At 47.8% G+C, this 20,433-nt stretch overlaps 3 protein-coding genes across 3 annotated transcripts in view; 1 reads left to right on the top strand and 2 right to left on the bottom strand.

Moving 5' to 3' along the window:
- MYO15B (myosin XVB) overlaps positions 1-8,663 on the top strand; it is a 29,105-nt gene extending 20,442 nt beyond the window's left edge. Inside the window, exons 30-44 of the mRNA XM_057423931.1 lie at positions 226-338; positions 445-508; positions 749-821; positions 1,183-1,259; positions 1,628-1,704; positions 2,265-2,395; positions 2,994-3,088; positions 4,092-4,169; positions 4,459-4,567; positions 4,679-4,827; positions 5,217-5,344; positions 6,346-6,479; positions 6,943-7,076; positions 7,932-8,072; positions 8,306-8,663. Of these exons, the coding sequence (XP_057279914.1) occupies positions 226-338; positions 445-508; positions 749-821; positions 1,183-1,259; positions 1,628-1,704; positions 2,265-2,395; positions 2,994-3,088; positions 4,092-4,169; positions 4,459-4,567; positions 4,679-4,827; positions 5,217-5,344; positions 6,346-6,479; positions 6,943-7,076; positions 7,932-8,072; positions 8,306-8,365 (1,563 nt within the window). The 3' untranslated portion in view covers positions 8,366-8,663. The remainder of the gene's footprint in view (positions 1-225; positions 339-444; positions 509-748; positions 822-1,182; positions 1,260-1,627; positions 1,705-2,264; positions 2,396-2,993; positions 3,089-4,091; positions 4,170-4,458; positions 4,568-4,678; positions 4,828-5,216; positions 5,345-6,345; positions 6,480-6,942; positions 7,077-7,931; positions 8,073-8,305) is intronic.
- ARHGAP44 (Rho GTPase activating protein 44) overlaps positions 1-20,433 on the bottom strand; it is a 240,279-nt gene that overhangs the window by 133,332 nt on the left and 86,514 nt on the right. The gene's annotated exons all lie outside the window — the stretch shown is intronic.
- The window catches only part of RECQL5 (RecQ like helicase 5), a 47,962-nt gene continuing 37,281 nt past the window's right edge, over positions 9,753-20,433 (bottom strand). The window contains exons 9-20 of the mRNA XM_057423960.1: positions 19,100-19,327; positions 17,347-17,446; positions 16,836-16,872; positions 16,024-16,082; positions 15,803-15,876; positions 15,257-15,350; positions 14,653-14,793; positions 13,552-14,216; positions 13,267-13,345; positions 12,042-12,293; positions 11,480-11,552; positions 9,753-11,356 (exon numbers count right to left, since the gene is read on the bottom strand). Of these exons, the coding sequence (XP_057279943.1) occupies positions 11,256-11,356; positions 11,480-11,552; positions 12,042-12,293; positions 13,267-13,345; positions 13,552-14,216; positions 14,653-14,793; positions 15,257-15,350; positions 15,803-15,876; positions 16,024-16,082; positions 16,836-16,872; positions 17,347-17,446; positions 19,100-19,327 (1,903 nt within the window). The 3' untranslated portion in view covers positions 9,753-11,255. The remainder of the gene's footprint in view (positions 11,357-11,479; positions 11,553-12,041; positions 12,294-13,266; positions 13,346-13,551; positions 14,217-14,652; positions 14,794-15,256; positions 15,351-15,802; positions 15,877-16,023; positions 16,083-16,835; positions 16,873-17,346; positions 17,447-19,099; positions 19,328-20,433) is intronic.

The raw sequence follows: 20,433 nt of genomic DNA, 5'->3' as shown, positions 1-20,433 counted from the left end.
GGTGCTGGGTTTGGTCTGTGGTCCTGGTAGCATCTGGTAGCATCCCCTCAAAGACTGGAGGGAAGACTACTTAATCCTTGCAGATGGAGACACTCAGATACTATTATAGTGGGAGGGGGAGGCACTAAACACAGACAAGGCCTTCCCAGTGCTGCAGGTGAGGAGAATATGCACTGCAGTTCCTCAGCTAACTTCTTAGGGTGGATTTGGTGCCTGTCTCTGCAGAGTTCTGCTCCTAGCCTAACATCAGAACCTGACAGCATCATGTTAGTTGCTGCTGGTGATCGTTATACCATGCTTGACTTTGCCACAACCTACTTCCGAGAAGCTCAGTCCATGTGAGTAGGCTGTCATCCTTCCTGAACAGGCATACCCACCTGTCTGACCCACCAAGCCACTTCTGGGGATATTTCTTGGATTACATGTTCCCTCTCCTCTATCTAGGCAGGGACTGAAGGCGATGGCTGCTGAAAAGAAGAGTATAGCTCAGCTGGTCCAGCACACCAAGGTGAGCCCAGTCTTTCCCCATGCCTACAGTCAGAATCCCAGCTCCAGCATTGCCTCTAGCTTTGTCCTCACAACAAAAGAGCAGAGGGCAGATCCTTGGCTGCAGTCTCTGGAGAAGTGTAGGTGCCTTCTACTCTTGAGTCCTGCTTGCAACACACTGGGAGCTTGTGTCTTCATGAAGCCTGCAGCGCAGCTCTGTGTGATCTGCCTCCCCCGTTTACCCTTGTATTCTGCCCTGCAGGTCCCAATCCAGGAATCTTTGCTCCAGTACTCTGATAGAGAGCTCAGTGAGCTTGCTGCAAAGAACTTCAAGAGTGAGTACCTCCCTAAGACACAACACTAGAGAGGCTGGAGCCAGGGTGGCCTTGATGGGCCACACATAGGCATCACAGGGCCCAGAGTGGGGAAGGAAAGGTGTGAGAGCAGTGTCCCTCCTAAAGCATTTCTGCAGTTAGTAACTGCTGAAAGCATCCCGTCAAATGTGCTTTGCCTTGAGTGCAAAGTGTCCAAGAACACACACTGCCTGGGCTGATGCCCCACCGACTTCACATGTCCAGTGCAAGCCCCAGAAAAGCCTGTGGAGCAGGAAAGCTTTCAGGGCATTTTCTAATCTACTACCTGCCCCATGGCAGGATCACTTCTGCTTAGATCTAAATGCCAGCCTTTGCCTTGCAGCTCTGATGCGGTTCATGGGAGATCAAGCAAAACTCAAGAACCAAAATGAGGTTGAATGCGTCTATGAAATCCTTCAGGTTCGTGACCTTTCCCCAGGCAAGGCACTCAAGCACCAGTGGGAATGAAAGGCCGTGCTTGGAAGGGAGACAAAAGGGAGAGCCATAATGCAATCTCCTAAATGAGAAAGGGAGCTGAAACAGAGAGGCTGATTAGAAACTATGGGGCAGAGGGGTTGCAAGTAAATGGTTTCCCTGGATATCGCTGTCTGGGATATCACAGCTGGGATCACAGTTTGCCTCTTCTTCTCTGGGCCTAGGTAGCACCAGAGACCAGAGGCTGCAAAGCCCAAGCTTTAAGCCAAATTGGCAGAGCTCTGAAGCTGAGAGATGAAGGGCACAGAGATGATCTGAGGCCTCTGATGCTGTCTTTTCCTCTCTGAATGCAGCTGTGCAAGGAGAAGGAGAGCTTGCATGATGAGGTCTACTGCCAGGCCATCAAACAGGTCACCCACAACCCTAACCAGTGAGTACAAGCACTGTCAGGAGGGGAACTGTCTGCCTTGCTTCATGGACACCAGGGCCGGGGGCAGGCTGCTCACTGTTGGAGTATGTTCTCCAGGTGCTCAGATGCTGGGGATTAGCTGAACACTCAGGAAATGCAGCCAGTCACCAGCTTTGGCACTTTCACTTCAGTGGAGATTTGTCTTTATATCTCTGGCTGCCAATATATCTGGGCACTGATAAATATTGCTGGTAGCTCCTGGTAATGGTGCTGCTCCGAGCCCTGATTTCCTCATCAAAGTCTTTGGGAACTGATACAATAGTTAGGAACTGGCTTGACCCTCACACCTCCCTGCAACAGGGCAACAGTAGCATTAGAGCAGCCTTGATTGTTCCCTTTCTTTGTTTGCTGTTAGAATAACTGAGTCAATCTCTTCCTCAGCGTAAGGAAACTGACCAACAGCCACCACCTCATTTTCTGCCACCTGCCATAGGTGTTCAGAAGGGCTGAGGCTCACTTTGAGCTGCTTGGAGCAGGAATTGTCCTGTTCCAAGGTGCCCATAGATCTTTCTGTTCTGCAGGGAGAGCGTGCTGTGTGGTTGGTTGCTTCTAAACCTGCTAACTGGGTACTTCCTCCCTTCCAACATCCTGATGCCCTATGCCACCAAGTTTCTGCAGCTAGCCAGCAGTGATCCATCTAGTACACACCATGGTATGATTGTTTCTGTGTCCTGTAAAATAAATGTCTGTCCCCTTGTTACTAAGGCTGAGTGGTCAAGGAAAGAAAACAGGATCCAGGCAGGGACATAGTCCAATGAGAAAATTCCCTTAGCCTGTTAGGCAGGAGACATGACAGGTACTGAGGAAGCTGAGCCTGCAGGCAAGAGTCTGCTTTGTATCTCTAGTCTTCCCATTGCATCTTCACCCAGGCAAGGTAAAACTGTGTCTCTGAGGCTTAGCTTAGCCCTGTGGCTTAGGCCCAGTTTGACACCTAGACCGTGGGGGAAAGCCAGGCTGTGGTCTTCCAGAATCGTCAGCTGGGAGGTGTTTGGATTGGAGTCTTGCTAGAGAACAGGTTCTAGTTTTCCCATCCTGTCATTCTTCTGTACTTCTACTGCTCTAGAGGCTGTCTGGAGCTGGTCCCTCATGATTTGGATGTGTCCTGGCAGAGTGGAAGATGAGGTCAAGTCTCTTTGCTCTCCTAGCAGCAGCCCTGAGTTAAATTCAACACAGGCAGGATAAGCCAGCATCATAGGAGATAATGCGTAATCCTCTGGTTCAGCACATGAAGCTTTTTCCTTTTCCTGCAGAAATAGCTAAGATCTGTCAGAGCAACCTGCGGAAAAATTTCATGTACGGGGGCCGTCGCCACCTTCCCTTCCCTGTGGAGATGGAGGCATTGCTGGTATTGAGGGGCAGAGAAGTGGGGTGCTGGGAAGAGAAGGAGGGCAAAGGCTTCCCACAAGAATCCCCTGCAATGCTCCAGGCTTGGGGAAGAGTGGTTGGAAAGCTGCTCGGTGGAAAAGGACGTGGAGGTGCTGATTGATGGAGCTGACCATGAGCAGTTTGTGCCCAGGCAGCCAGGAAGCCCCCAGCATCCTGGCCTGGATCAGCACCAGTGCGGCAGCAGGGCCAGGGCAGGGATTGTGCCCCTGCCCTGGGCACTGGTGAGGCCGCACCTCGAATCCTGGGTTCAGCTCTGGGCCCCTCACTGCAAGAGAGACATTGAGGTGCTGGAGTGGGGCCAGAGAAGGGAATGGAGCTGGTGCAGGGAATGGAGCTGGTGCAGGGCCTGGAGCACAGGGGTGATGGGAAACGGCTGAGGGACCTGGGGGGTTCAGTCTGGAGAAGAGAAGGCTCAGGGGGGACCTGATGGCTCCCTACAAGTGCCTGACAGGAGGATGGAGCCAGGAGGGGCTGGGCTCTGCTCCCAAGGAACAAGGGATGGGACAAGAGGAAACGGCCTCAAGCTGCACCAGGGCAGGTTTAGATGGAGCTGAGGAACAATTCCTGCCCCAGAGGGTGCTCAGGCATTGGAACAGGCTGCCCAGGGCAGGGCTGCAGTCACCATCCCTGCAAGTGTTCACACAGCATGGGGACGAGGCCTCAGTGCCATGGGTTAGGGGTGGCCTCGGCAGTGCTGGGGAACGGTTGGACTGGATGAGCTTAAAGGGCTTTTCCAACCTGGTTGTTTCTATGATTCCCAGGAGGTGCCATGGGCATTTTTGCAGCAGTGGTTTGTGTTCCAAGAGAGGAAATAAAGTGTGTGTCTGTAAGACGATTGGGAAGTGCAATGCCATAGAATAGGCAGGGATATGGGCAGTAGAAGGCTGAGATGAGGAGGAAGATAGAATTGTGGGGCTGATGGGATCCTGCTCGTCTTGCTGCCTAAAGACAGTCCTTTGCAGAAGGGGCGCGGTGCCCGCCGGCTGGTGATCCTGCTGCCTGGAGGTGTGGAATACCTCACCCGGATCAAGACATTCACTGTGAGTTTTCTGCTTTGAATTTCTTTGTTGATGTGGAACTCCTTTATCTGTCAAAACCTTGGGCTTGGCCTGCGCTTCCCAAAGTGCTGTGATAGTTTATTTACTTCCTAAGAATCCCTGGAGCAGCCTATCTCTGCAGGACCTGCACAGTGCCTCATGCCGCTCGCTTCTTTGTGCAGTGAGCAGAGCCATACTGCTGCCCTCCAACAGGCCCAGTATGTCTAACTGCTCTGGGGCTGCATTTGGCTTGCCCAGCCATAGGATTTTTTTGCATCTTTCACTGTTTCAGGTGGCCAAGGAGCTCTTGCAGGAGATCTGTGAGCAGATGGGGGCAGGTGAACAGGAAGAGATACAGGAATTTGTTCTTTTTGCCAGCAGGAGTGACAACAATAATCTCGGCAAGTAAAGACGAGCATCTGGCTTCTTTCTTACAGCAGTTTCTCTAACAGGGAGAACCATGGCTACTGTCACCACACCATGAGTGACCCTCTCTCTGTGTAAACATGTAGATAAAATGGTGAGGCCGATAAGACCAGAGGAGTATCTTCATGATTACCTGCTGGAGGACAGTTTGGTCACTGTGAGTTTACACAGGCTCCTCTGGAGGACACCTCTGCACTTTGAGAACAACATTTATATAGATGTCCATTATGGACAGGTAAGCAGCAAGACCAGTGTGTGGACCTGGAACCTCCCTAGCAAGGCTCCCTAGCAGGGACAGCATTAGTGACCAGGCCCTTGGGAATATCCCAAGAGGGCTGAAGAAGCAGGAGGGCTTTGGCTGATGGGCTGTGTATGCTGTTTCTGGGAATGACCATTAACTGAAGCTCTGGATGCCAGGAAGGCAATGTGCCTGTAGCCCTAGCCTATGAGCTGTCCTGTTCCAGACAAGGATTGTGCAGTTCTGCATGCTCTTCCTGAGCTCAGAAAGCCTTCTCTTGTGTGTTACCAGCCTGAGCTGGATGTGCTGCCAGCAAGGCACTGCCCAGACCTGCCTATACCTTCTGGCAGGTTTAACAGAGGCCTCTCTTCTGTGCTGTCTCTCAGATGCAGTGGGATTACCTGAATGGGAGGATGCTTTTGAGCTGTAGTAAAGAAATGGAGATGCAGGTGGGCATTTTGGCAATGCTCCAGCACTGGGCCAAACCAGAGCAGCAGAACTCTGCTCTCTCCAGGTATGTCTGTTGCAGGGTGGGTCTTTATCTCTAGTGGCTGTTGGCATAACAGGGGTTAGGAGTGGGTGGCTGAAAGTATTCTCTGGATAATGAAGGAATGGACAGTTCTGGAGAATATAAGCTACTAATTGATGTCACTTTAGTGACTGACTCCTGCTGTTAGTCAGGGAAGTTTACCTCCTGCTCCCACTCTTAATGCTGACTGTCTCTTATGCACATTTCTTTTTGTGGCTGCTCCTGAGCTGAGGGTCATGAGGGTTCCATGGACATTTCTTTTGATTGCCATGTGTTTGTAATACCAAGGAGGCAGTGCATGAGCTTATAATTGGGATGAATGCTCCTTTGCTGTTTCTCACAAGTGCCAGACTTACCAACCTAGGGCACCTGAAATCTGCAGTGAGCTGCCTAATGGGAAGGAAAATGTCCCTGGGCACTGGAAAGTGTTTGTCCTACAGTCCTGAGCTGTGTTTTCACAGTCCTTCCTTCCTGTACCCTTAAGCACTTTGACTCAAAGTCAAGGTAATGTCTACACCAGATCCCCTTAGAGCACCAGCAGCAGGAGGTAATGGCATAACCCTGCTGGGCATGGGGAACTCTGCTTTCTGTAGTGCTTTGGATGCGCAGGAGCGAGACAGGGCTTGAGTAAGGTGGTGTTCAGCTGAGATTGCCTAAGAAACACCCCTGGTGTTATTCTATGCTGCAGTCCTTGCTTGAAGAGCTCCTGTTGATTCCAGAAAGGAAGGACCTGTTTCTTAGTGCACTAGTCAGTGGTGCATAGCTGTCTGCTCTGTGGGAAGTGCTGGTCTCACTCTCTCTGATGTTTCCTTACATGTTATCCAATGCAGACACAACCTGTTCTGCTCCTTCCCTCTCCCTCCACCCATGCCCCCAGCCATGCAATTGAAAATTGTTGCCACATCCCTCCCCTCTCCTTAATCCCCCTGGTGATCCTTCAATTTTAGCTGGGCAGGGGGTGAATTAGCATCTGCTTGCTGGCACAGGGAAGAGCTGAAGGAGTACACACCAAAGACCCTGCAGTCCTACATCAGTCCGGAGGTTCTGCAAAACCAAGTTGACATGCTGCTGAGAACCAGGCAGCCCCTCCCGCCAGTGGATGCAAAAATCCAGTTCATAGGTGAGGAGATAACCAGACCTGTTTGAGATCTTGATGTAAGCTGCTCTGAATACACTTTTGGGACAGCTCATGAGGTTGGCAAGGATCTTTGAAGCCTGGAATGGACTGTGACAGCTTCCCCCTGCAGATGAGCACTTGTTCCCAAGCATGGTGATCACAGTTAGAAGTTCCACTGCTTGTACATATGTCCACAATAGATTTTAGAGCTCTGTACAAATTGTGTTTTAATTAATATTTTGGTTGCATATCTGTTTTCTGATAGGGAAAGAACGGGGCATCATTGCAGGCTGTTGAGAATTTTATTGAGTATCAGCAGCTGAGGGGAAGGGAGGGAGAAGTTGTCAACCTCACTTTTTAATGCGGAAATGCTTGGGAACACTTGCAGCTTTTGACCACCTTAGTTAGTGCAGTAGATTGCTGCCTGGAAGCTGCTGCCTGAAAGCCACTTATTTCTTTCTTACAGAACATGTGATGAAATTGCCTTTCTTTGGGTACACCATCTACTTTGTCGAGAGAGTCAGCGATGACACAATCTCTGTGCCGTGTTTCTTTGGCGTGAATAAAGAGGAGATCATTGTGGTAGACAAGACCAGCCAGGTATGCTAGACAATTCCTCCACAGAGTCCAGACCCCTGATGTCTGTCAGATGTTAACTTTGACTTTTAGAAGAACTTGTGCAGGGAGAGACTGTATCTACCTGTATCACAGCCACACTAACAGCCCTAGCCCAAAATGAGTAATGAGTGGTGGAACAATTACTAATGCCATGTACTTACTTTTGTAAGTACAGTGATCATAGAATCACAGACTGGTTTGTATTGGAAGAGACCTTAAAGCTCATCCAGTTCCAACCCCTGCCACAGGCAGGGACACCTTCCACTAGAGCAGCTTGCTCCAAGCCCCTGTGTCCAACCTGGCCTTGAACACTGCCAGGGATGGGGCAGCCACAGCTTCTCTGGGCACCCTGTGCCAGCGCCTCAGCACCCTCACAGGGAAGAGCTTCTGCCTAAGAGCTCATCTCAGTCTCCCCTCTGGCAGGTTAAAGCCATTCCCCTTGGCCTGTCCCTGCAGGCCCTAGTCCAAAGCCCCTCTCCAGGTTTCTTGTAGCCTCTTTAGGCACTGGGAGCTGTCCTATGGTCTCCCCTTAAGGAGCCTTCTCTTCTCCAGCCTGAACCAGCCCAGTTCTCTCAGCCTGGCTCCAGAGCAGAGCTGCTCCAGCCCTTGGAACACCTTTGAGGCCTCTTTATGCTGGGGGCCCAGAGCATGATTCACAGTAAAACCAAGTGTAGGTCCCATTCCTGCTTGTCCCAGTCTTGCAGCACTGCCCTCTGCTCCAGTCCTTGTTTCATCTTCCAATAGGCTCTTGAGGTGGATCCTCCTTAGGGATAATCAGATGGTTTTATTTGTAAGGACTGTACCCGAGGGTGGGCTGTGGCTTTTCTTCACACCCAGGCAGTCTCCTGCATCATTCCACTGAAAGAGCTGCAGAAGATGCGAACTCTGAGGCCTCTCTCTGATGGTGGGCTTCCTGGCTTAGAACTGAACTATGGCTCGGCTGCTAGCCCCAAGACTATGTGGCTTGAACTGTCACAGGTGAGATCACCCTGGACCCCACAGCAACTCAGAAATAGCCCTCCACTGTCCAGCTAAGCCTCTTCTGTCCCAGAGGTGGAAGAGGCACTGCATTTCCCAAGCCCCAAAGTGCAGCTTTGCCCCAACATGTACCTGATGTTTACTTACAGAAAGTGATTTATGGGAATACTTAATCATGAGAAGCAGACACTTCTGGGTCAAAGAATGACTGATGCTGATTTGTGTTTTGACAGGCTAAAGAAATGTATCACACAATTGTTGTCATCCTGGATAAAACAGAGTTGCATCACTAGAGCCTAAGAGGAGAACGATTAAGAACAACAGCACTGTTTTCTGTTCTTTGAGCTTGTTCAATGTTTCCTGCCCTGTCATCTGGAGGGGGACTCTTCCAAAAGACATCCGCAACCTCAGACAGCTGCTTCCTAAGACTGCTACCACCGTGTTTGCTCATGGACTGGAACATAACCTCACCCCTCCTGACCTGCCATTCAGTCCCCAAGTCCTCTCCCTTGAAGTAATGCGTGTGGTGGCTACCTAGACCACAAAGACACCCTTTCCACACCACTGCTCTTCCATAGCCTGTTTCAATGTGAGCAGATACAAGTAATTGCCTGGAAGAGTGTGGAACTCCTCTTTTTTCCCAATTAATTAACATGAGCAAAACCTGATCTTTGCTATAGATTTATGTAGCCTAATGGACAGCTGAGCCTATGACATGACTGCACTGGCATTTTCCATAGGCCAGCTTGTTCTTTGTATTGATATGCAAGAGGCCCTATAGCAGGGTTTGTGAAGCAGGAGCTTGTAGAAAGCATCATAATTGCAAACCATGTCACTGTTAATATACAATTAACACATGCTGCAGCACAGATAGAGATGTGATGGTAAGACAGTTTATTCTTGATTAATTTCTTATTGACAATTATATTCATGTTTCCCTCTGCTATGAAGAAGTGTCACGTCCATGCAGCTGTCATACTGAAATGATAGGGCCATGCCCATAGAGAAAGCATTTTCAAATGGAACTTTTACTCCAGTAGAGGAGTGTGTCCTGGGTTGTACACAAATGCTTAATTTATTTTTATTGCTACAGCTATCCTACTGCACTGCAGAATAGTGAACTTCAGAAGACTGCAATAAAATGATCACATGGAGATGTTTCGAAGCTCTGACATGCCAGACACAGGTTTATGTCTACCATGGGAAGAGTGACCTGTGGGTAACTGTCAAAGCTTGAGGAAAAAGTGGTTACTTGGCTGGGACAGGGATAGATGTTGGGGCTCTCCATGCAAGCCATGATGCACAGCTAGGGCTTCTTGCTGGTGAGCTGATGTCAGCCTCTTTCCTGTCAGGAACTTCCCTTCATGTCCTGCTCACTGTGGCGTCTTCCACCCTCCCCATTCAGCAGGTAATGTACCACAGTGACATGAAAGGAAAGAATAGAGAAGACAGATAGCCCAACATTAAATTAGCCTTATTCCTCTTCTCTTTCCCTGAGCTTTTGCTGCCTTACATAGAAGCACAACTTATCTGGTTAGAAATGCCTGTCATTGTGATAAAGAACTTGGTCATACAACTCCATGCCTCATTTAAAAGACAAAGCATTTCTGACAAGTTCACCCAGGCAGCAACTGAACTTCATAAGCACTGAACTGTGGAGAGATAGGAACCCCACTCAAATTCGCTGACAAACCAGGATTTTTCATGGGAAGGTAAACCAGAAACTAGCAGGCAACAGCTAAAAAACACTTGTATTGTGTAAAAGGCTTCTTGTAAAGCCCTTTGGCCTCCACTGACAAGAGCAAGCTGAAGATGAAAGTGACTTTGAGTTAAACATTTCCAGGTTCTCCCCTTGCTCCTAGCTGGAGAAGTCCTGCAGCAGTAAAGGGGTGGAGGTATCTGTGGGCACGCGCTTCCCATCCAGCCCCTCCCAGGCTTGCATTTATTAGCTGTCTGTTCAGATATGAAATGAGCTTTCATGTCTATGTTCAGAGCGATGACGTCCTAATGTATCTGAGACCAGTCCATATGATTGAGTGGTAACAAAAAGCTTCCAGGAAGAGTCCACAACAGCTCTAACACTGGTTTATTGTCAGTTCCACATGTAGCCTTCAGTACATTAAAAAAAAATACACCCATTGAGTACAGTGATCTAAAAGGCATTTGATGGCCTCTGAGGCTGCAGATTCCTCCAGCAGCACTAGTGCCTGAGGCCACCAACCTCTATGAGAATGGAACAAAAGCAGAACCCAGTAACAACTGAACAGAAAGAACCTGTGCCAGGGAATTGGGTTATTTCAAGCCCACTGATGCCCTAAAGTTCAGATTCTTATATAAATATAGCAGCAGACACACCATAGTGTCAATTTGAGGGCCACAGTGGTACCTTAACCAGTTGTAACAGCACCACTGCCTTCGGTATTGCAGACTGCAGGTGAGGCACAGGTAGCAAATATGGCCTTAGGGGTTACAAGCAAACGCTGGAAAAGTGTTGGCAACCTTGGTGCTACTATTGGAGAGGTTAATACTGAAAAAGCATCACCGCTTAATATTAAAGGGCAGGAAGAACTAGACAAAGTCAAAAAAGAGAAGTTCAGATTAAAAGAAAAAAGAAATTGAGTTTCTCCACCTTCAGCAAGTATACATTGCCTGTATGGGGGAAACAAAATGCTCCTCTCCTGTCCATCCAAGAACTCAATCATCAACTTTATCATTGGCAGCCCTGAGCAAAGCATGTGAACTTCTAGTATAAGGCTTCTACTGGCAACACTGGAATAAGAACTAAGGGATGGGGGAGCGGGAGAGGACCTATCTAGGAAGCAAGATGCCATCCGAAAGCAGAGTGCCTGTTGGAAAGTCTGAGCAAACTGCTGCATAGAGGTTGGAGACACTGCAGAACATCTGGGGTGGTTGCCCCTAACCTACACAACAGATGAGTAGTTCACACCTCTTAGCAAGGTGTGAGCAACCACTGGGCTTCAGCACCCCACTTACTGGAGAAACTCTCCACACGTCCACAGAAACTGGTTTCCTGGAACTGTGTGTCACTAAGATCAGAAGTGAGCAAAAATGCTGTTGGAAAAGCAAGCTCAGTTCTGTAAGTCCATGAAACCCTCCATGGGTGAGTTCTTCAAGCTCCCCTGGTCACACCACTGGAGGAGGGCAGCCAACGTGATCTGAGAGTCAGCTCCCGGAGCTCTGCAGCTCCTGCCAGTCTGTCTCACTCTCACACCTGACCCTTGTTTTGAAAAACTCCTTGATGAGTCTCTGTGCTTCCTCCTTCACTGCAAGAGAGGAAGCACCACCTTTAAGAAGATACTCAAGACATCTGCCCCTCTAAAGACTCTCATCCATTTAGCATCAGAAGAGACCAATATTCTTGGTGCTCTCCCCAGCTGCCAACTCACCATTCTTGCGGGCTGGGTTCTGCTCTTCGGTCAGTAAGTGAGACAGGTGCCGAGCAAAGCCTTTGAACAGATCCTGCAGAATTGGGGCATAGCAGAAAGAAGACATCACAGTTACCTCATCAGACAGTTTCCTTTTGTCTTGCTGGCTGTTAGCAGAAACCACTCAGAGATTACGACTACAGGAGTGCTGCAAACACACCTGACCCTGCAGTGCTGAAGAAGCACATGGACTCACATGCTGCCTCCCCTAACACATCAAATAAACTACACCAGAACCGACTTTGATCTCTTGCCCCTTCACAGCTCGGAGCTCTTGAAAACAGGCCAGAGTTTAGAGTGAAAACATAAACAATCAAAACCAGGTGTGGAACCACCATGATACCACTCTAAATCCCACACAAACCCTTTCTTGGGGTGAGTTGCTACATTCATGGAAACACATGCCAACATGTGATTTGGAAACGAAATGTGGTGTTTAGATCATCTTTCCCTTCCTAGAGCCCCAGATCACTAGGGAGATGCAGCCTCCTTCTGCTAAAGAGGGTCTTGAGCTGTGCCCTACCTTGGAAGCAAATTTGCCGTCCTTGTAGAATGGGGTCAAATATTTGACGACGATGTCTGCTGTCTCTTTGAGGGACATAGCCTTGGTCACTGCCTGTATGGTCCTGCTGGTTCCTTCTTTAGCACACTGCAATAAGTTTGGATCAAAAGTCACCTTCTTCTTTGTTAGACCAACACTTCTGCTTTCTGGCTGGGACAGAATTGAAGATTTTGCAGCTGTCCGTAGCAGCTTTGTTGCAGGAATTTCTATATCCTGGAGATGGGACAGAAGAAAACCAAACCCATTAATTCCTGTGGCAGCATTACATTTCCAAGCAGCCACTACCTGCCAAGAACAGCAGCATCCTACAGCCTCTTCCTACAGTGATTACCATGCAGGTATCTCTGTAACCCATTTTGCTGCCCAGACATGATACACTATTTCTCACACAAAGGGACTTTGAGAAAAGGTCTTAGAACTACCCTGTGCTCTTATTACGGAGCTCACTGCTAGACCTGTCCTACATGGGAAAAATGGACAGGAAACAAATTCCCAGGATGTCTGCTGAAAATACACCCTGTGGGAAGAGCCAGCCACTTCAGGAGTGCCACACTCCTGTTCAGTCTGAGGCATTCTCAGATGCCAAATGCAGAACCAGAGACTGAATGCAAGGAAGGCTGTGAGCATGGTTCACTTCTGAGTGGTCCTATGTGTCACTGGCATGGGGTTACCTTGATTTGACAAAGCAGCTTGCTAGAGCACCTCTGCTATGGACACAGGCTGACAGCTGGGCTTGTTCAGCCTGGAGAAGAGAAGGCTCCTTAAGGGGAGACCTTAAAGCAGCTGCAGTGCCTAAAGGGGAAAACTGGAGAGGGGCTTTGGAAAGGGCCTGTAGGGACAGGCCAAGGGGAATGGCTTTAACCTGCCAGAGGGGAGACTGAGATGAGCTCTTAGGCAGAAGCTCTTCCCTGTGAGGGTGCTGAGGCGCTGGCACAGGGTGCCCAGAGAAGCTGTGGCTGCCCCATCCCTGGCAGTGTTCAAGGCCAGTTTGGACACAGGGGCTTGGAGCAAGCTGCTCTAGTGGAAGGTGTCCCTGCCTGTGGCAGGGGTTGGAGCTGGATAAGCTTTAAGGTCCCTTCCAACACAAACCAGTCTTGGAGACTCTGATTCTATGACTCCCAGAGAGAAACTTGGCACAAGGTAGGTAGAAAAAATTAAAAGAAATTAGCACCCATTAAAGTCTTACCTCATCTGATCCTGGTCGCTTCCTACTCTCACTTTCCTCAGCAAAAGTTAGCTCAGTTTCTGTGACATTTTCATCAGCACTAGTGGAAAGAGTGGAGAGAAGGACAATTTTAATCATTCCACAGTGAACATATGACTGCATTTGCTGTTGGTGGCCACGAGACTCTCCATGGTAAAGCACGAGTCTTCCTCACCAGCCTCAAGATCTACAGACAGCACAGGGCTGGTGGGACTCTGCAGCTTATTAACAGGGCAACAATAAGGAGCACAGAAGTAGAGATGTTACCTGGGTTTCACATCAGTTTCTTCCTGAAGGATCTCAGATTCATCAGCCTGAGGGGTCTTGAAATCCTGTTCTCTCTCAGTCAGTGCTACTTGTGCCTCTTCCAGTTCTTCACTCTCTGCCTGGGGTTGTCCAATCACATCTTCTCCAGAGACACCTTTGTTTTCCTGAGGTGCTGGTTTCTCTTGACACATGCTTTGAGAAGAAACCTGAGGTAGTGTGCTTGCAGAACAGCCACCTTCCTTTGCTGAGCTGCAGCTTTTGGCTTTAAACCCACCTTTGCGGAGGGAGAAGAATTTGGAAATATCCTGTGATTCTTTTTTAGCTGCTTCTGTGAGCATTTGCTGCTTTTTGCTACGTTTGGACTTCTTATTAGGGCCCCTCAAAAGGGCAGCTTTTGTGTCTGGATTGGGTTGCTGCTCCTTCTTTTCAGGATGGAGTACTTCCACCCCAGCACTCTCACACACTGCTATTTCTTTCTTCTGGAGAACAGGGCTCCTGGTGTCCAGCTCCAGACTGGAGTTACTGTTGTCTTGTCCATTTGGACAGTCTGCTTCTTTTTTGTCAGGCTTTGCATCACTCTTCTCCTGGATCTTCAGCAGTTCAGAAGCTGTCTGGAACAAACTGGATTTCCTTGGAAATCCTGCTCCCACACGCTTGGGTTTGAACTAGGGAGAAAGGAGGAAGAAATTTTGGACGTGAGAGCATTAAGGAAGCCCTGCGTGCAAAACCCTTTAGGAGCTAAGTTTCTGTACACAACGCACCAGTGTTACAGCCATAAGCTGAGGAAGGCTCTAAAAAACGAGTCATCATCTTAACCATTCCCTGAGACATCTGGGACATGGATTAGGTTAAAGTCTTAGGCCCTAAGTCATTCCCACAGTAAGGAAACAGCATCCTTGTTTAGAGCAAGATGAGAAAAACTTCTTTTACAAATGACCTGGACATAAATTCTATTCACTAATAGGAACCAGCATGACTCATTGATCTCACTCCAAAACCAAAGGACAGAGAGGGAAAGTAATTGCAATAGAAATAGACAGCTACGGCTGTGATAGACAAAGATCCCATTCTCTCCTTGTCTGTTCATATGTACTCACTCACTGAGTAAACCTGGGATGCAGGGAGGAAGTCCTCTTCTGCTGCAGACTCAGATTTTGTTTCCAAGCTGCTCTTGCTACCAGTTGCAGACCCAAAGACTGAGAACAACTCTCCTTGTTTTGAGGCTTTGTTGATTTCTGCTACCTGAAAACAGAAATATCCTCTAGTGGCCAGAAATATTAACATGTTCCTGCCTTTGTACACACTAAAAGCCACGGTGACAAAATAAATGTCTCCTCTGGAGAGACACCTATCTCAAGAACAGAAATGTCTTCAACGAGACTTATGGCAACCAGCTGACCTAACCCAAGGTTCCCCTACTGTCAGCTACAGCCTGAAGAACTCCCCATTCTCCTTATTCCTAGCCCTAGAAGATATCTGGGTAAACTTGCACTGGTATATAGGTTTCCAGAGCCTGTGAAACCAACAAAGGTGTAAAACCAACATGATTCTGGGCCCTCCTGGAAACAAAATAAAGAAAGATTTGGAAGACATCCAAGGCAAAGCAAAGCTTCTCCTTCATCCTTCCCCTACAAGCTCTATCCAATATCCCCTCAAGCAGAGGCCACACCACATTCAAGGAACAACTGCAGATGATGGGCACTACCTTCTTCAGCACAGTTGCCTTGTATGAGTTCGCCATTTTACTGGTTCGGAAAGCTTCATACTCCAGCTCCACGGCACAGGCGTGAGGGTCTGACCTGTAACACAGGCTAGGGTGATTTCTGGCAAGACACACTTCTAGATTTGCAAAGGGAACACTTATGGTTAAGCACCTCCCAGGCATCACAAAACAGACTCTCTCCGGTGCAAGAACAAGTGATAACTTCCAAGTAAATCCTAAGGAATGGGGCAGTGAATTGCTGGAGAATGGAAAGAGTGTTGAAATCACTTTTAAATCTAAGTCTTGTCCAGTTGCTCAGTTTGAGAAGTACATTAACCCCATCTTGTGGGATAGGGAAGAATTGCGACTTCTAGGATCAAGCTGATCTAGCAGAATCAGACACAGGAATCCTCATAGCTGTTAAGTGAATCTACATTCTTGGACCAAACAATTTAAATGACATTCCCTGAGAATGGTAATGCTGCTGAGGGAAGATTAGGCCCTGTATTAAGGGATTCAACATGCTACCCCTTTTCTTTTGTCTCATACCCTTCTCCTGCTGCTGGAACCTTTTGATTGGTGCTCAAAGCTTCTTCCAGCATCTTCAAGCAGTGCTCCCGTCCCTAGGAAACACAGGATACTGAGTCATGCTCTACAGAGATCATAGTGCCCCTTGGACTTCCATCCCTGAAGGAGTAAGAAGAGGGCAGGCAGAATCTTCCTTGTTCTTTGCAAGTCAACAGGACTGAATGCAAACCAGCCTTTCTTACCTTCACTGTGAGCTTAGAGATTCTCCTGCTGATGGCATCCTTCAAGGGACAGTCTGCACCTATCACAGAAGAGATATTTGTCATAGCAGGGCTGGGGCTGGTGGAGAACATCTCAGCTGTCACTGAGGGGTACCTGTCTAACACTGCTCCACATGCTCCTCCCTGCACAGGTACCCCAAGGATGACTGCAGTCACCTTTGTTACCTGAAGGAGCGACAAACTCCAAAAGAGTAGGCAGAAGCCACAGTAAGATTTTCCTCTCTGGATGAGAATGTCTCTCTTGCTAGTTTATGACTAACAGTTTTCCAAAACTTCCCCATCTCAGGAAACCCTTTCTCAAGAAATCACAGCTCTCAGGAAACTCAACCCTTTTCCACTCCCCACAATAACAACAACAAAGAGGCTGAACAGAGTAACATGAACTACCATGTAACATGTTCATGTTACTAGACAGGGCTTCATGTAGCACAGTTACAAAGGGATCAGGTTTTCAGCAGTTTCCTTACAGCCCAGTTGGATGCTGCTGCATAACCCATGCAGAAACAGCCTACAAAGTCAGTTTACACAGAGTTTTCCTGCTCTCTTGCTTATTTTGAAAAGTTGTTTAGAAAGACGCATTCCATATCTTCACCCCAACCAAAGCTAAGCTCTGATCCATCTCCTCCAGCCAAGCTTCCACAGCCAAATGTCCAGCCTCTGTGCCTAGGGACTGATATCTCCAGTGTTGATGCTGTATGGATTACATGCAGCTGCAAAATACAAGACTTTCTTCTCCCAAAGAAAACCCATGATAAATCAAGGAAGATACTTACTTGGAGGAACAAAATCTTCCTTTTCTGGTTCTTTGCCCTGGAAGAAAACAAAGATCAGTCAAACATTTCCATTCCTGCAATACACATGGAGGTCTAGAAGCAGCTACAGGGAAAACTAATGCTGAAGTTACAAAGGTACTGAAAAGGCACCAAAATGGGGGAAAGAAGACAATGAGAATGAAAGCCAAAAAGCTCACGTTTGCTATAGGAAAGAGCTGTGCAAGAGAAGCTGAGTGGGAAAATCTAATATTAGAGGAATTAAAGACAACAGGACCCTCTTGATTAGCACTGCAGAGAAAACCAGTACATGAATAAGCTGTGTTTCTTCATATTATAGGACTGACGCAGAACATGGAGAACACAGCAAAAGCAGAGGTACTAGAAGTAAAAACCAAAAAGCAACAGCAACATGCAATAATTTAGTTTCATTAGTGCCAGGAAGCCTTTATGTCTGTAAGACAAGCTCACAGCAAACACTCCAGAAATCTCTTACAAGGGGACCCGAACTCACTCTGCGCAGACTCATCTGCTTTCTGTAGAAGCTGTTCCACTCCCGTTTCCGACTCTCTTCATTGGCTTCATCCGCATTCCCACTGCTTTCTTCATCATATCTAGATAAGGCAGGAAAAGAAGAGGAATAGACATTTCTGTAGGTGCAGTATTAACTAGGGGACAGGCCTACAAAAGCCAAGGTCACTTTTTACAGTATTTACAAAAGATGATTACAAAAGTCTTAGCTTTTAGTTTCACTAACACCCCTCAAGCTGGACAGCAGTGAGCATCCTCCAAAAATTCATGGGACTTGTTAATCCTGTGAACTAGTAAGCAGCAGCATGAACTAGCAGCATATGACTAGTGTTCTGAGAATGGAGGGTTCCATCCATTTCAGAAGCTCTGCCAGATTCTCTCATGGGGAGAATGCCCAAGGTCACTGCCTTGTGTCACTTACTCCAGCCGTCAGTCACTACTGCCCCTGGAGCAGAAATGGCAGAAAGGGCAAAGCAGCCTCAGCTGTTCACAAACTGTTACAGAATCACACAATGGTTTGGGTTGAAGGGACCTTAAAACTCATCCAGTTCTAACCCCTGCCATGGGCAGGGACACCTTCCACTAGAGCAGCTTGCTCCAAGCCCTGTCCAACCTGGCCTTGAACACTGCCAGGGATGGGGCAGCCACAGCTTCTCTGGGCACCCTGTGCCAGTAATTAAATGTTGTGGTATTGTTGTATCAAATGAAATCCCATCACTGATATACAGAAATGCAGCTGGTGAGTCTCACCAGATGTAGCCCAAGTATTTACTGCTTTCCACAGCTGTCACAGCCAAAACTGACAGTTATTACAAATCAGAGCTTGAAGACTATTGACTATTACAACTTCCAAGGCAGAGCTACAATCAAGTTATGGAGAGGTTCAATAAGTCAAGTGGCAGAGAGCTCTACAACAGCATTGGCCATGTCTTCTCAGGTCCTGAGATCAAACTTAGGTCACAAGGACACCAGTTCCCTCTGACTCAGCTGGACTTGCCTGAAGACCAAAGCTCCCAGGCTCAAGCTGTAAAAGGTAAAGCAGGGGCCAGGCCAGTCAGCAGTGATGCACATCCAGCAGAGCTCCCCAGGCAGTGCAGGCAGCCAAGGTTGAATCCTGACAGAGCTGCACCTTTGCTGCAACTCAGCCAGAGAACAAGGAGGAAGAGAAGTTGCCATCTCCACGCTGCCAAGTGTTTTACAGAATTTATCATGTTTCCCACTGTACATCTTCCTTTTGCTGTCAGCCTGATACTGAAACACTAAAATTTAGCAGCTGACACTGGCACTCCATTATATGCTCTGTGGTGACCAAGTCCTGTCAGTGTCCCCTAGCTTGCTGGCCCACAGACAGAAATGAAGTCTGGACCATGTCATACTTTGCTGTCACATTGGTCTCAATTCAAACAGTTTTGGTCCTTGTGACTGTGAACAGGCTGAGCTCACTTACTGCTTTCCAAAAATGTCAGGCTAGTTTCTTGAACAAATTACACTCTGCAGGGTACTTCTTAGGTCAGTCAGAACAGCTTTTGACTCTCTGGGACATGAATGTGCTTCAGGCTGCCAAAGTGTGTGGAAAATTAAATTCCAGCTCCTGCTGCCAGGAAGTTAGAGGAAAATACCAACACACAGAAACATGTGCTGAAAATAGGAATGGCTGGACCTGCAGCTGGGAGAGAATCTCTGCCCTCCCAGCAGATAGCTCCTATGAGCTGAGTTTGAAGCAGCCAAGTACAGACCTGCTAAAACCTCTGCAACCTCTTCTTCCGCCTTCATACAGTTCTGGGTCATAGCCCTCCCAAGAGGAGCTTGTGGGCCCAATGCAGGTTCTGCTCCAGCTGTTGCTGCACCGCTCCAGTGACTCCCATTGTCTTTTCACTGCTGCTGGGTTCTTGCAGTAGTCACAGCACTTGTTACAAGGAGGGGTGACATCCCCAAAGTACTTTGCTATGGCAGCATGGCGACATCTGGGAAGCAAAAGGGAAAATGAGCTGTCAATTATTTTTATTGACAAGAACTCCACCCTCCAAATACAAGGTGTCTTTTGATAAAGACTTGAGGTTTGTCTGGTTTGGTTTGGTTTTTTTTTGCAGAGAATGCCTGTTCCAGCAGGAATCACAGGGATTAAGTTCTGGAGCAGAATTGGGGTTCTCTTCCTGGCAAGTTGCTTAAGGTCTCTCTGCGTCCACTTCCCCACATATAGAACAAACAGAGCTGTCAATCTCTTCTGCTAAATGATTTCAGATCTTTGAGATCTGCAAAAGGCATGATAAAATATGCAGTTATTAATTCTGCATTGTTGGCCACATATATTCCATGTCCAGTGGTGCTAGGATAAACGTGTAAAGGAGCCCTGTTGATCCTTACACCTCAGAGTTGAGAGGATGTCTATGTATTTCCACATTGGAGAGCTTCTAATTTTATTGCTTCTGGTTTGAAGTTGAACAAATCTACATTTGAAGAAACAGGAACGTAAATTAAGTCACAGAAAGAGAGTCCAGACTGAGCTGCCAAGGAAGCACTGTTCAGATAACACAGCCTGGGTCTCAACCCACTAACACATGCCTCAGAGCTGCAGCCTCTGGGGTTGAGCCCTGCAGGGCTGGAACCCTGCATCCAGGAAAACCAGTCCATTTGCTCAGGCAGTATTGCACAACCAGCTCGACCAGCCTTAGCAAAGTAGGCATGTGAAGATGATTACATTCTTCCAGGAATCTTCAAAAGATTTCTGGCAGCCATCAGTGCTTTTGGGTATGTAAAAAAGAGTTTGGTGACAGAGATATGCTCATTAGAATACAGGCAGAAAGTCATTTCTCCTCTAATACAATCCCTGACTTAAACCAGTGAAGACACTGATTTCACAATGTGAAGAACCACCCAGCACTTACTTGTTTTTCTTGTTTTAAGAAAGCGGGCAGAATTTGGAGGCGCTTTTTAAAACTTGGGCTTCATAGCAGAAGTGGCAGTTGTCTATTAAAATGCTGGTATTAGATACACAGAAACACTTCATAAGGCATTTAGAGATCAAGCCCTGCAGCCAAGCAGCAGCAACAGGTATTTTAGAAGAGAATTT

The sequence above is a fragment of the Pezoporus wallicus genome, unplaced genomic scaffold (assembly GCF_028554395.1).
Source record: "Pezoporus wallicus isolate ANWC-B61680 ecotype Strahan unplaced genomic scaffold, APGP_CSIRO_Pwel_v1 contig_7876, whole genome shotgun sequence".
In the NCBI taxonomy this organism is placed as follows: Eukaryota; Metazoa; Chordata; class Aves; order Psittaciformes; family Psittacidae; genus Pezoporus; species Pezoporus wallicus.
This window is presented reverse-complemented; position numbering and strand designations above follow the sequence as displayed.